Source organism: Saccopteryx leptura, chromosome 8 (genome assembly GCF_036850995.1).
Source record: "Saccopteryx leptura isolate mSacLep1 chromosome 8, mSacLep1_pri_phased_curated, whole genome shotgun sequence".
In the NCBI taxonomy this organism is placed as follows: Eukaryota; Metazoa; Chordata; class Mammalia; order Chiroptera; family Emballonuridae; genus Saccopteryx; species Saccopteryx leptura.
Genome location: NC_089510.1, coordinates 12,992,870 through 13,008,395, shown reverse-complemented (window position 1 = coordinate 13,008,395; position 15,526 = coordinate 12,992,870). Strand labels below are relative to the sequence as shown.

General features: G+C 38.2%; 1 protein-coding gene across 14 annotated transcripts in view; it reads right to left on the bottom strand.

Annotated features, from left to right (window-relative positions):
* ROBO2 (roundabout guidance receptor 2) overlaps positions 1–15,526 on the bottom strand; it is a 1,384,729-nt gene that overhangs the window by 48,125 nt on the left and 1,321,078 nt on the right. For 7 of the 14 annotated variants that reach the window (XM_066347995.1, XM_066347997.1, XM_066348002.1 and 4 more), the window contains 4 exons: positions 9,346–9,388; positions 7,781–7,908; positions 987–1,268; positions 451–576 (listed from right to left, as the gene is read on the bottom strand). In XM_066347995.1, coding sequence (XP_066204092.1) covers positions 451–576; positions 987–1,268; positions 7,781–7,908; positions 9,346–9,388 — 579 coding nt within the window. The remainder of the gene's footprint in view (positions 1–450; positions 577–986; positions 1,269–7,780; positions 7,909–9,345; positions 9,389–15,526) is intronic. The other 7 variants (XM_066348000.1, XM_066348005.1, XM_066348009.1 and 4 more) reach the window with 3 other exon arrangements.

The window sequence follows — 15,526 nt, the reverse complement described above, 5'->3', positions numbered from 1 at the left end:
ATTGTCCAAAAATTGGGAGACACAGCACTGAAATCCTAATATAAAAAACTGTCCAAAATTATTTGCATTTTAGTTGAATTTATTTTTTAGGGTCCATACCATGTTGACTTTCCTGTATGATCTCTTTATTGTCAAGTTCTATTGACCCTTAAGTAGGATTCAAGGCAGTTTAAATGCAACTGCTCTTTAATGAACAGTATTTAGTAAAATGGCATTATTTTTCAGTAAATACATTCTTTTATTTAGTACATTAAGACTGAAGTACATTAAGGCTGACAGCAATTTTTATCCCCACATGCAAACATGACTCATTAGGATAAACTGTCATTGTCATTTGAAAGATCAATGTCTGATAGTGAGTTGTGATTCAGTATTTCTTTATGGTTGTTAGGAATACAGGTCATATGCTGGTGACAAACAAATATTTCTCCTTACTGTGATGAGACCAACCTGAGAGACTGCCACTCCTCTCTGAGCTGTTGTGAGAGCTGGTGGTGCTGAAATCCTGTGACTGGTTGTGTGGCATTCTATTAGACAATCCCTCAGCCAATCGGTAGTCAGGGATGTAAAGTAAGGCTAAGGGTTAAAGGGCAGAGGTCATAGTGGCATCATGTGATTAGTTCACAGCACAAGCCCATGCAGAACATGCAGTTAGCAACTCAGAAGCAGATGTTGGAGGACAGTGGAGGAATGTTTTGTCTATCCTGCCTAATGGAAATTGAGATGGATCACCAATCACTCTATTGGAAAAAGAGCTAAAAGGATGAAACCGATCGGTGTTGGTGTTTGGTGGTGGCAACGGTGGTGGTGGGGTGGTGGTGGTGGTAGGAATTGTGCAAGGTATCGAATACATGCTGACATATGCTTTTAGTTTAGATAGTGAACCTGGTAATGAGTCACTCAACTTAGAACAACAAACACTCATTTCTACCTCATGCACAAATGAGATGAAAATGGATCCTTCAGAACTCCAGAGCCCGACTCACCATTGTTACCTTTGTTCTGATCAGGTAGAGAATAACCAAAGCCCATCAGATCTGTTTTTTGTTGAATGGAGCTTTTCCACTGCGGGTCGGGCAGATCGACGGCCAGTTCGTGGATGCTGTTGGAATGCAAGATCTGTGTCGTGGCATACGGGGTCGCCTGCGTGATCTGGCTGGAGCTGTTGTAGGTGGTTTTGGCCGTGAAGTCAATGCTGCTATAAATGGCTCCGTCGGAGAGCATTGTTGCTGTTTTATCCCCTTGGCCTGGAACCGGTGGCAGCACATCTGTGGCAAACAGAGGAAAATGAAATAATTTAATGATGCACAGGAAGCCCAACACTACGAGGATGGAAGATGAAAAATATACGTGTCAGCCCGCACGTCCGCAGTTCAGCTGAAATGGGTTTCAGGAGCCGATGAAGGGTAGATGATGTACAACCTTCTTCGAGCCTCAGCCTGGGTGACAGGCAGGCCTCCGCTCGCCCTTCACGTCCCACTGCTCACCACACCCCTTCCCCCGCGTTCTTCAACTACGAATGAGAAGTTGGGGCTATTTCACTACCAAACAGGGCTTTCAGTGGTTCATGCTGTTTTAGAACTAATAAAATTGTTATCTTTTTTTTTTTTTTTTTCAAAAGCAATGATCAGCGCGAAAATACAAATTTATGAAGACATCTTTTTCCACTTTATCCCAAAAGACAGAAAATGGAACTGCTGAATAGATGTAAAAAAAAAAAAATCCCCAAATTATACTATCAAACCATGAGGTACATTTTTCTGAAGTTTCAATTTGCTGTTATCTGATTTGATCTCAGCGCTCCAGAAATGGAATGTAACTTATGGAAGCAAAAAAAAATAATTTTTCTTGCATAACAAAGGAAAATTTTCATGAATAAGTCATTTTCACAATATAGCAGGATTTAACTACAGAAAAAGCAATTTGAGTAATCAGAGTTTAATTTATACTACCAACTCTTAAAAGTGGAGAATTATAGTTTCAAGTTGTAATACAGCAAGAGTAAAATGAAACTTTAGAAACACCGGTAAGTATCAACCAGTCCACTTATCATTTATTATTTCTCTGTGCTAAATTATCTGTATATGATGCTTTAGAATTCAGACCTGTCATCTTTCTACTGAGCTCTATTTTTTTTCAGAAGATGCTGAAATCTTAAAAATATTACTAAATGTTTCTATTTTTAATCATGTGGAGTTAAAAGAGAATCTAATTACAATATGTTTCTTAATCTGTATTCGAAAAACCACACTTCATAGAATTTTTAGGTCCTCAACCAACTTGATTTCTTCACTATAGGAAATTTTCAACTAGTTATAATTTTGTAACATTAAGTAATAAACCAAAGTATCTTAGTACCAAAACCAATTTTATCATCACAAGGGGGAAGTTTAGTAGGAACTTAATCAAAATACCTTAAAACTTTTAGACTTAATGGCAGCCGTCAGTACTTGAAATAAGAATCCTTTGCCCTGGCCGGTTGGCTCAGCGGTAGAGCGTCGGCCTGGCGTGCGGGGCACCCGGGTTCGATTCCCGGCCAGGGCACATAGGAGAAGCGCCCATTTGCTTCTCCACCCCCACCCCCTTCCTCTCTGTCTCTCTCTTCCCCTCCCGCAGCCTAGGCTCCATTGGAGCAAAGATGGCGTGGGCGCTGGGGATGGCTCCTTGGCCTCTGCCCCAGGCGCTAGAGTGGCTCTGGTCGCGGCAGAGCGACGCCCCGGAGGGGCAGAGCATCGCCCCTGGTGGGCGTGCCGGGTGGATCCCGGTTGTGTGCATGCGGGAGTCTGTCTGACTGTCTCTCCCCATTTAAATTTTCAAAAAAAAAAAAACAAAACAGAAAAAAAAAGAATCCTTGTACAGATATTTGTTTTTGCTTTTCACAAAAGCTAAAAACTCATCTTTACAACAGCAACAATACATTTATAATATATTTTGTACACTGTGTGATTTAGGTCTTTCTGAACGTTTTTAAAGTCTGAAATTCTAACTTGTTTTACAATTAAGTGAATATGCACTTTATTGAATAAATATTTCAAATGCACATCAATGAGATTGTTAAATATATCCAAATTTATAATATTTCACTAAGGTGCACAAGCAAGTAAAATCTTTAATTTCAGAATTGTACAACTCCTTTCTTACCCTTCCTGTTTTTAGCTAGAAACTAATTTGAATAATTAATGATGAGTAAGCATATTTCATTTGCAAGGGTCACTATCATTTTAATTCTCGACAGTGTTAATATTTCATAACATATTAAAATATTGGAAACAAGGCCTTCACTCTGGGGAAGTTTTCGGAGTTTCTGACACTTCCACAATGACTTTCCCTGGTAAATATTAACTCTCAAGGGACCCAAGATCCCACTACCCTGAACTTGAGGTCCACCAATGCTTTTAGATTTAAACTGTGAGCCACTTCAACAACAAGCTTTTAAAGTGGTGATGTGTGCAGACATTTAAAAATGGGAAAAGGAAACCACCTAAGAATTGAATCCTACATGACATTGCTCTGCAACAGCTAAAGCGAGGGTTCCAAAATAGCCTCTCTGTCTGCTGGGTCAGTGTAGTCGGCCTCCACGTCTAAGCGCTTCCGTCTTGTTTTTCTGAGCTGCATCTCCCCCTCACTGTTATTTCATCACTCTTACATTTTCAAAAAATAAAGTCAATTGTACCCCAACACTGAATTAGTGGTAGCTTTATGCATAAAGATCTGGATGTAGGGGAACATCATCTAACGTCAGATGCTCCGGACAGCCTGGACCCAAATAGGCGCTGCGATCTTTAGGCAGGACCAGCCTGGACCCGAATAGGCGCTGCCATCTTTAAGCAGGACCAGCCTGGACCCGAATAGGCGCTGCCATCTTTAGGCAGGACCAGCCTGGACCCGAATAGACTAGACGCTGCCATCTTTAGGCAGGACCAGCCTGGACCCGAATAGGAGCTGCCATATTTAGGCAGGACCAGCCTGGACCCGAATAGGCGCTGCCATCTTTAGGCAGGACTCCCATCGTCCGTGTAGTGCAGTTCAACCTTCCCATCTGTAATGCTGTAGGGTGGCTGGCTGGCACTTCTTAACATGTGAGTTTGAAACCCATGAATTACAGAGACCCTTCAAGCTGGTTGGAATCACTCATGAATCATTCTGAGGGTTTTCAGTATCTTCGTTAAACACGCATTTATTTTTCTGTCCTGCTATAATTACTCGTACATCTCCTTCACTGCATTATAAGTTACATGAGGACAGAAACATAGATGGTTTATGTCTATAATTCTGTATTTCTTCACCTAGTACTTAGTAGAAAGCACTCATCAAATGGTTAAATTATTTTTTTATAGTTTGTATTGCCAATATGCAGATTTTTTTGACAATTAAAAACTTTATAATGCAAAATACCATTTATATTACTTTTTTTTTTCCTTTCCAGGTGAAAAGAGAGGCCAAAGAGATAGACTCCTGCATGCACCCTGACTAGGATTCACCCAGCAACCCCATCTGGGACCAATGCTCTGCCCATCTGTGGCCATGTTCTCAACCAAGCTATTTTTAGCACCTGAGGTAGAGGATCCATAGAGCCATCCTCAGCACCTGGGGTCAATGTGCTCAAATTAATCAAGCCATGGTTACAGGAAGGAAAGAGAGAGAGAGAGAGAGAGTGAGGGAAAGGGGGGGACAAGAGGTGGAGAAGCAGACAGTCACTTCTTCTGTGTGCCTTGACTAGGAATTGAACCTGGGACATTGATACGCCAGGCAGATGCTCTAAACTGAGCCAACCAAGTAGGGCCTATATTATATGTATTTAAACATGTATTGATGTTCCATTTTTAAAGGGAAAATGTCAATGTACACTATTGTTCTTCTTAGCAAACATGGTTGTACTACAAGCATACGTGTAAACCGTGCCTTCAGAAGTGCAGAGCAATGTGGATTAAAAATCAAAATAAAACAAAAAGCACTGTGGCTTTAGAATATGGAAGATGTGCATTCTACACCCAGGTCCTGAGTTAATCATCTTAAAAACCTTACTTTCTTGACCTTTTAAATTGAAATATGACTATCTATGTCAAACATTTATTGTGTGAAGGAAATTTAAAAAGTATGAAAACTCCTAGCGTCATTTCTGATACATAGAAAAAGTTTAAAATTCCTACCACACTGAAAACCCTGCAAAACTTAGTCTTGGCCTTGATGTTCATCTGTGAAATACTTCATGTTAAGGAAATGAGGTGGCAATAGAAAAAAAAAAATCTACAAACAAACCCTTTGGCTAAATTAGACTGAGAAATTTTAGATGTTAGTGTAGCCTTCTAGAAATTAAAAAAGAATTATTTTCATCCATCGTTAAGTATTTATTCCTTGATATAAAAATAGAATGGTGCGTTATTCCAAAATAACCAGAAAAAGTAAAAGAGGCAGATATTCTTTGACTGAATAAAATCCTTGGGGACAGAATTTCTTTTGACACAACCAGTCTGGGGGGGGGGTCAAAGGGGAGTATCTCTCCTCTTCCTGGTGAGGAAGTACTCAGGAACAGAACCTATCCCTGGGAGAATGACAACCTGTAGTTCCAGAACTCAGAGTTTGGTCACCGAGGGACCGCAGCCACGTTCAGAGGCTCTGGGCATATGGGAATCCTAAACGGCATGTACTGAATTGTAGAGGATAAGCTAGAATTTGGGAAGTCTTACAACTTACTTCCTGTTCTCTCATTTACTCCAGTGAAGCATATTGACCACGAAATATAAGTCAAGTTTTGTGCTGAACCCATATATACAGTCATCCATTTAATCCTCATTACACACCTAAGAGTTAGGGATGGTTATTTTCTGCATTTTATTTGGAGAATGGAAGGGAGCTTACCTTCTTATAGTTGGTATAGACAGAATGCATACTTGACAAAACCTAGTAACTTTATTATTTGAAAGAATGTTTTAATTATATTCAAACTGGTATTAGTATTCCATCTGAAAGAATAAAGGCCGGCATCCATTATTCGTCTAAGTCAACATCTTGGGACACTCAGACATGTGAAATCCACCACGGAGGCTTCTAATAGACTCAGAATAGTTGAATCCTGCCCTGGGTCTCCAGCAGGAATTCTACCTAGAAGTATAGAAATCCTCCAGTGGATTCATTCAGACTTTCTTAGATTACAGCACTAATTTCCCTATTAATCGCCCGAATTTTTCACTCTAACTCTACTCTCCACACAGCAACAGACTGGATGACTTAAAGCAGTACTTGGATCCTGCTTTCTTTTCTTTAAAATTTATGAATGATTTCTGATCACTCTTTGTGGAAAGTTTAAAGTCTCTGTCTGGCTTAGAAGGCACTCTGGTTATCTGCCCCTCTGTGTTTTTAATACCTCTGCTGTCTTACGCTTTATACTCCAGTCATTAGAAAATATATTCATTTCTCAAATAGGTCAAGATCTCTCTTATATCTATACCTTAAGTTATAAAAGATAATAAACCACATACTTTTCTTTTTTTTTTTGGTATTTTTCTGAAGTGAGAAGGAGGAGGCAGAGAGACAGATTCCTACATGTGCCCAACTGAGATCCACCTGGCATGTCCACCAGGGAGTGATGCTCTGCCTATCCAGGGCATTGCTCTGTTGCAATTGGAGCTATTCTAGCACCTGAGGTGGAGGACATGGAGCCATCCTCAGTGCCCAGGCCAACTTTGCTCCAGTGGAGCCTTGGCTGCGGGAGGGGAAGAGAGAGACAGAGAGGAAGGAGAGGGGGAGGGTGGAGAAGCAGATGGGCACTTCTCCTGTGTGCCCCGGCTGGAACTTCTACATGCAGGGCCAATGTCTACCACTGAGCAAACTGGTCAGGGCCTTTTTTCACACTTTTGACTAATTCCTAGCTCTCTTTCAGATATCAGTAAGTAGCATTCCATTCATAGAACTGCCTTGTTGCCAACACACAGGTCTTTCAGGTGGGGTATCAGCAAGACAGCTCAAGTCCATGTGCTCTCTGCACAATATTCTGCCAATGGAAAACTCACCTAGATATGCCAAGCCCAATCCTGGGACAGGAGACTTCCCTAACCACATCTTTCTCTAAACCCTTCACTTTCCTATTGACTGGATGGAAAGAGGAGGAAGAAGTGGTAATTATGCATACTAGATCCAATTCTGTCTCCTTATAGAGATCTGTAGAAAGGACCTTGACACCAAGTTTTGAACACTTCAGCATGTCAGCTACTTAGCAACATTTTGTCTTTTATTTAGGGTACCAGTGCTCAACTGTAGGTCTACAGAAAAGTTCTCTCTCAACATGTTACATTTAAGTGTATATTCATTAAGTGTATATTTATTATATATATAAAATACCAAGATAAAAATCATCTCTATTTGTATTGATATTTTATTTTTACTGTCTGCCATAATACCAGGTACATAGGACATGGTTAATTAATATATGTTTAATGAGTCAGGGAAGTGAAATGACTCAACCAAAATTATACACCCCATTTAGTAGCATACTTCCTAATTTTAGTAAACCTGTACTAATAATCTTAAAAGCAAAATGTATTATGAATATTTATCTTCTTGGTTAGTAATGACAGCCTTAAAACCTTAGTTCTACTCAAGGTAATATAGCACAATGGTTACATAAAATATTTAGCAAATGTCCTATGTTATTAGTACAGGTGCTTCGCTAATTTTAATTATGAAAAACACTCTTTAGCATATCTTTTAAAAAAAATGTCTAGGAAAGCCAAGTAAACAAATAACATATAGCAAAATTAAAAAAACAAAAACGTTAACTTACCTCCACGTCCAAAATTCCCAATCTCATTGGGACCGCTGCTGCTATTGTTCACGGGCAAGCTTGTGGCTGGCCAGGAATCAGCAAGCCACGGGTAATTTGGGTCCCCAGTATTCAGAAGACCTGGACGGCTAAAACAGAAATTAAAAGGAAATCAACCCATGGAGCTCAGTGAGAGACTTGGACACTGGTCTCATGCACCAAAATGAATTTAAGACTTTAAGATTTTAATCCACTTCAAATTAAAGTGGGTAGGCTCTCTAGAATTAGGGAACTTCAGCAGCTCATTAGGTTGTGTATAGATTAACCCTGTCAGTGGGAGCAGAAGGGTCCTGCCGGGGATTCTCCTGACATCAACTGAATTCAATTATCTGTCCTGAAACTGGTGGGAATCAGTAACATAGCAGGATCCCGAAACAAGGTTTGATGATAAATTGGCACCCTCATGGGAACAATTTGCTCAGAGTGACTGCTCAGTGTCAGCCATTTCCAGGACTTTGGGCAATTGCTTCCTTGATTCTTACAGCCCCCATATTTATCTGTCTCCTGTAGGCTGTACCCACCGTTACCAGCCCAAGTGTTGGATTTGGGGCAAAGAACTTGAGGAAAAGTAATGAACAGTATTTATGCTGTTCCAGCAATAGCACATTTCTGGCCCTGTAAACTGCAAAATATTCAGGTAGATTACAGTATTTTTTAAGGTAATAAAAGGTCCACTGCAATCTCATCCAGCATGTGTAGTCTACAAAGAAAACTTTCTTCACATCATAGTTAATAAAGAATTTGCATTTTTAATATTAAAGATGGGGATTCTAATTCCTTTATAGATTATTAAATTATTTACAAAGAAATAGCAACATTCATCATCAGTGTACTTTTTGGAGGGAGAGACCATTTCTGGTATAATCTCTAAGAGAAACCTGAGTTTCTATGGAAACGCAGTAACAAGAGCCAACTGCTTTCTTGCTACATCCACTAGTTCTCATTAGACCTAATCTCTTTTTCTTAAAATATTGATTCAATGGGAGATTGGAAGTTATTACCCAGAGCCTAATTACAATCTCCATATTGGCAAAGGGAAAAAAGATGAGGATATATGGGTTTGTTATTATCTTTGATCAATTTCAATTGAGCATCCAAAGTTGTGGAATCCAGTCCTATCAATCTATAGCCTATTCATCATCCATGAATCATTTACTTTGTGATCGATTATGTGTAATTGTTCACTCACAGCAATTTAGTGAGAGCCAATAAGGAGTCTTAAACAACAGCAACTTCATTTGCTAATGTCTAATTAATGCGATAAACACCCTACTAACAAATGAACACATTCCCTGTGATATTTACTACTAATTTCTTCAGGGGCATCTGGGGGATATGAAACATCTGGACTTGATTCCTCTAAAATGCACAACAGATAGATCATTAAACCTGTGGTAAGCCATTTAATTCCTCATAGAATTCTCAGATGTATAAGTGATCGTTTATTACAATAAAGCCTCCTACTATAAAGTTTCCCAGTACTATTACAAATAGTAATAATAAAAATTAAAATCTCCTTAGCATACCTTCCATTGCTCATTAGTCCTCCATCTCCTCTTTGAAATGTAACTGTAAAAAAATAAATAAATAAAAAAGGACATACATACACACATAGTCAATATTAATTACGATTAATAACAACTACATATTGGTCCTTAGTTTAGAGCTGAGGCCTCTGGGAGTGTTAGCAAAATATAATTAACGTAAATGTACAGAGAGTAAAAAGAAATTATTTGGCCCAGGGCAAAGTCATCACCTGCTTCGACTTTAATAAGACATTTTTAAATTCTTTAAGCCAGATGTATGGTTAAGTGAAAGGGGTAATTTGTATTTGGATGACATATGTTGCTAATGTTACAATTGGTGTATATATAGTGGTACTGGAAAATTGACAAGTAATAATGGGGAATTATAAAATCATGACTTTTAATCTTAATATGTGGGTGTCTTAATTAGAAGGACAATGCAAAATGTACATAATAGAAATTGAAATGAGATAATTCAAATGAGTAATATCATCCTTCCAATGACATATGTAAAATAGGTACTGATGGAGGATGTATTTCTCACCATCACAGATTCTTTTAAGGGCAAATATAAGCACTGTGAGCTGAGTGGCTATATTTAAAATAGATGAAGACTATATTTAATAGAGAATAATATACTCAATGCTTGGTTTCATCATCTAACTCTCAGGAAAATGAAATTTTCAAATAATGAATACTGAATGTATTCCCGATGTATGTAAAACTCAAGTTCTTTATAAAACCATAGAAATTATTAGCAACACCAACAAACATGCACTTGAGCACAACTGGCAAATTCACTCTCTCTGGTCTCCAGCTTCCATTTCACAAAAGTAAGGGGATGCAAGCGGGTTTCAAAGGTTAGTCAAAGAATATAAATATCAGTTCAGGCCCATTATCTCTTGTTTAAAACCTTTGCTGCTAAATATAATTGAAATTCAAACTATTTCAGATCTGAGAAAAGTACTATGGTGCATTCAACAGAGAAGGTCTAGGCAGCTAATTTTAGTCAACATTATTTAACATTTTTTTTTCTGGGAAATGTGAATATTCATGGTAAGTGGGATAAAGTCTAAACATAATTTCACATTAGTTTGGATCAAATGACTTAACTGGAAAATCATGCAAAAAATTTTGGTGTATAGAAATTTATGGACTGCAAACTTGTAATTATGATCAAAGTTACTTTGAATCAGGTAAACCAATCACTGGGAATAAAGGGGAAAAACAAAAAACAATTCTGATGTGAGAACCCAACATATTCTATTTTAGCAAGATATGATTTTTATTTACTGTGTTTTTTAAAATACTTAGTGAGTAAAGATAAAAATAAATGAAAATTTATAAAGTGATTCATATCTTAGGTAAAATGAAGACCAAAGTATATGCATAGTAAATACTTTTTAATTTAAATAATCTCTCCATAATTTATCTGTTCTTCTGGTTTCTACTATCAAATAGGATCACTCTACAAATTTTGTGAATTTTCAAAAACAGTTCCCCGGTCCTTTCCCTAAGACTGTCTAATGACATGTATCTAATGACATCATAAGGTGAGATGGTCATATTTCCACAGATCTATCGAAACCCTCATGAAGTAGTAACTCATGAGGCAGTACTTTCATGACCACTGCTGGCACCTAAAGTGTACTGACTTCCTAATATTTGAAGTAACATCTCAAATGCATTATAAAACAACCCTGACACCCTCTTTGCATCTGCCTGGGGTGGGCTATGGATACAGCTCTTCCTTAAATATCAAGGAGTACTGATTGCTACCTCTGCTTTCTGATGGCTCATGTATGTGCTGGTCATCAGGAATAGGCAGTGTGTCCACTGCACATTGGGTCCCTTTAATTACAGCATTTAATAACAAAAAAAGAATTAATCTAAAACAACCAATGAAAAAAATTAGGCATGGGAGGTATTAAATAAAGGGCTGATTAGGGAAATAAAACCCAACAATATGTGGAAACAGTACAGCTAATTAGCTTTTCATCTGATGTGACTTTCTAGTTATATAGTTTTTAATGGACTATCAAGTGATTGTTTTACTCTGCTGAAAGAGAGTTAAGATCATGCTGTGAATATCATTGTGAATATGCAAATAAGCAAGCGCTGATGGGTTACACCTTAAAATGTGCTGTTAAGAGATATGTAGGGAGAAGATAAGTATTTCTCCTTCATTTAGCAGAGGCACAGAATTGAGCTGCACTCAAATTTGTACATAGTAACCAATGATAAATTCTTCATAAAATGTATCCTGCAAACCAGCTACATGAAGGCAAAAATACACAGTACTCATTGTGTAAATATATGACTAACTTAATATGGCTTGTAGACACCATTTAGTATACATGAGAATCTTCCATTTTGTATATTTCTATCAGAAAAAGGAAAAGAACCTTATCTGAATAAAATTGCCTCATTTTCCTTTTAAAGCAAGGGGGGAAAAAAAGACACCACCTTTTCAAGATGACTTTTATCCCATGCTCCCAAACTTAGATGTGTTCTCATTTTGAATAGCAAATAAAAAGTAACTGAATTCTATTAAACCATGAGATTAAAAGCAAATGAGAAATAAGGATGAACAATTAGAACTTCTAAAATGGAAGCCACATTTAGTATTTTGATCAGCATTTGTGTGTGTGTGTGTGTGTGTGTGTGTGTTCAACAACATAGAAACATAAAAATAAATGTCGCAGCAAATTAAAAGCTGTTTTGAGGTAGCTGTCATTTCCGAGATGTTGAAGCTAAAAGCAAAAACGGTAAGGAGAGGAGGTGATTGGACCATCTAATTTCAGTCATAACTTTGCTACAGTGTAATAATTTGGGGCTTCTTAGAGATAAATTTGAAATAAGTATGAGTCTTTATCAGGAATTTCTGCTAGCATCAAAGATTGAGAACGTTCAGGGAGTCATGTATAGAAGGCTTTAGCTAAACCTTAACTAAATAATGTGAAGGTTTCCAAAAAGTTCTATGGAACCCACAATCTCAGAGGTTTTAAAATTGCATACAATATTTTGAATTTATTGCAATATTTATAAAATATATGTGGTAAAAAAGGACCTTGCAAGTTTATGTCATAGACAAAGTGCCTGTACTGTGTGTTATCTGGCAGGATTAATCCTAATCTCACGCCTGCTGGAAGTGCAGAAGGAAAGCATGGCTATGTAGTAAATTGACATTTTGAGGGAAGGAAGCTTTGAGAGCGCCTATCTCTAGTAAGCCACATTTCCCTACTCCAAACGGAAACTTTAATGTTGCCAGCCAAGCCTTAGTCCCTTTCCTGATAAGCTATTTCTCAAATATGAATGTAGATTAATCCTCTTTTAATAAGCGTTAATGCAGCCCAGATAATCAGAGTCGAAAAATTCCATCAAATCTTATGGCTGTCCTTGGATAGTCCTGTAAAATAATTTCTATTTCAGCAACAGTTTTAAAAGCCATGCTTGAAGTGCTTAACATTTCATAATTTGCTATGTGTTGCGTTTCACAGAAATATGTTATCTGCAGAGGTAACAGTCATAAAATTATATCACTCCTTTAAAAGTAAAAGTATATTGACTTTTATTAAAAAGTTGATGTTTGAAAACTGTGAATAGAGAAGTGAACAACATAAACTTGAAAAGCACCATCTTCAGGTAGATGAAAAATGGATATATAATATATGTGAATATGTGTATATAACTATCTAGATTCCTCATGAAAGCTACATGACCTTTACTCATTCTTTTATTTATGATCATTGTTATATAGATGATCAAAGATTTAATATAGATTCAGAAATCACTTAATTTTTTTTTTTATTTTATGCCCAAATCTCTTCACAATTTTATTTCCCCATAGAAACTTAGGTGATCAATTATTTCCAGCAGTCAGGAATGTCACGTGCAGTGACAAGTAGGCTGTTAGTGCTCAAGGAGGATTAAGATAAATAATATAGCACCTTGTCCTGGAAAAATATCAAATGATTTATTGTAGAATTATGAAATCTGAGGGTACCTCTCTTCATTTATCTGCCCTCTTTGTGTCATGTGTAGACCTGTGGTGTGTGTTTGTTTCTGAAGAATTTAAATAAAGAATAAAGAGGGGGGGGAGAAACGAATAAAAAATTAGTGTGTTACGTTGCCCTGGGGAAATCTCTAATTCCTACTATGTAAAAAAGCAAAAACATGTTGGCCAAATTCTCCAATTCTCCTCTTAGGTCACTTAAATGTATAAGTTTGCATTTGATTCTTGTTAGTTGTTTTTACCATCTAATGTGTTCTATGATAAATATGTTAAATCTTTGATTTTTGAGAAAAATATCAATACTGAGTGGCAGTTTTTGTTTTTTTCCTTCTAAGCATTCAAATATAGTTTCTCAAATAATGAATGTAAGACTAGCCACATTGAAAGTTAATGTGAGCCCTGGCCAGTTGGCTCCATGGTAGAGCATCAGCCTGGCCTGTGGATATCCCGGGTTTGATTCTCGGTCAGGGCACACAAGAGAAGCACCCATCTACTTTGCCACCCCTCCCTCTCTTGCTTCTCTCTCTCTCTTCCCCACCCCTCCTGCAGCAATGGCTCAATTAGAGCGAGTTGGCCAAGGGCACTGAGGATGGCTCCATGGCCTCCGCCCAGGCGCTAAGAAGAGCTCAGTTGCTAAGCAACTGAGCAATGCCCTAATGGGCTGAGCATCACCCCCTAGTGGGCTTGCCAGGTGGATCCCGGTCTGGATGTATGCAATAATCTGTCTCTGCCTCCCCTCCTCTCACTAAATACATAAAAAAAGAGAAGAAGTCAATGAATAAATTTTTGGTTACAGAGAATGAGTGGAAGACATCCTGCAAGGTTAGAATTTCCAGCTGGAAGGGTATTCTGTATCCCCCTTCCTAGTTAAAATCTGTGTTCTACCTTCAGTGGTTAAGAAGAGACTTAAATGGAGTAGAAAAGGGGAGTCTGAAATCAAATATTACTTGCTTTACAATTATACTTTGGATCAGCCTCATTTTACTAAAATAGTTTTCTTAATATAGATAATGCATCAAATATTTAAATATAACTGCCTGACCAGGCGGTGGTGCAGTGGATAGAGCGTCGGACTGGGATGCCGAAGGACCCTTGTTCGAGACCCCGAGGTCACCAGTTTGAGCGTGGGCTCATCTGGTTTAAGCTAAAGCTCACCAGCTTGGACCCAAGGTCACTGGCTCGAGCAAGGGGTTACTCAGTCTGCTGAAGGCCCGCGGTCAAGGCACATAATGAGAAAACAATCAATGAACAACTAAGGTGTCGCCACGAAAAACTGATGATTGATGCTTCTCATCTCTCTTCGTTCCTGTCTGTCTGTCCCTATCTATCCCTCTCTCTGACTCTCTCTCTGTCTCTGTTAAAAAAAAAATTAGATATAATCCAACATCACACCAGGGGTTTGAAATAAGTGAAGTATTTTATATTATAAATTAATTTAAACAGTTATCTCAAAGTAGAGTTTTTGCTTACTTGGAAAAACATTATTTTGTTAACATGAATCAACAATAAAGCTTTGAGATTACCATATATAGACATTACAATGTAGTAAAAATGTAGAAATGTTAGTTTTCACCTTGCAAATCAAATCCCATTTTCTTAATTGTGAATTTCAGGCTTCCCAGAGAAATTTTTAGGAGCACCAAAATATATATATATATATATATATATATATATATATATATATATATATATATATATATATATATATATATATATTTTTTTTTTTTTTTTTTTTTTTTTTTTTTTTTTTCCTGAAGCTGGAAACGGGGAGAGACAGTCAGACAGACTCCCGCATGCACCCGACCAGGATCCACCTGGCACGCCCACCAGAGTTGATGCTCTGCCCACCAGGGGGCGATGCTCTGCCCCTCTGGGGCATCGCTCTGCCACGACCAGAGCCACTCTAGCACCTGGGGCAGAGGCCAAGGAGCCATCCCCAGCGCCCGGGCCATCTTTGCTCCAATGGAGCCTTGGCTGCGGGAGGGGAAGAGAGAGACAGAGAGGAAGGAGGGGGCGATGGAGAAGCAAATGGGCGCTTCTCCTATGTGCCCTGGCCGGGAATCGAACCAGGGTCCCCCGCACGCCAGGCCGACGCTCTACCGCTGAGCCAACCAGCCAGGGCCAGGAGCACCAAAATATAAACAGAACCAGTAAAACAGAGTTTAT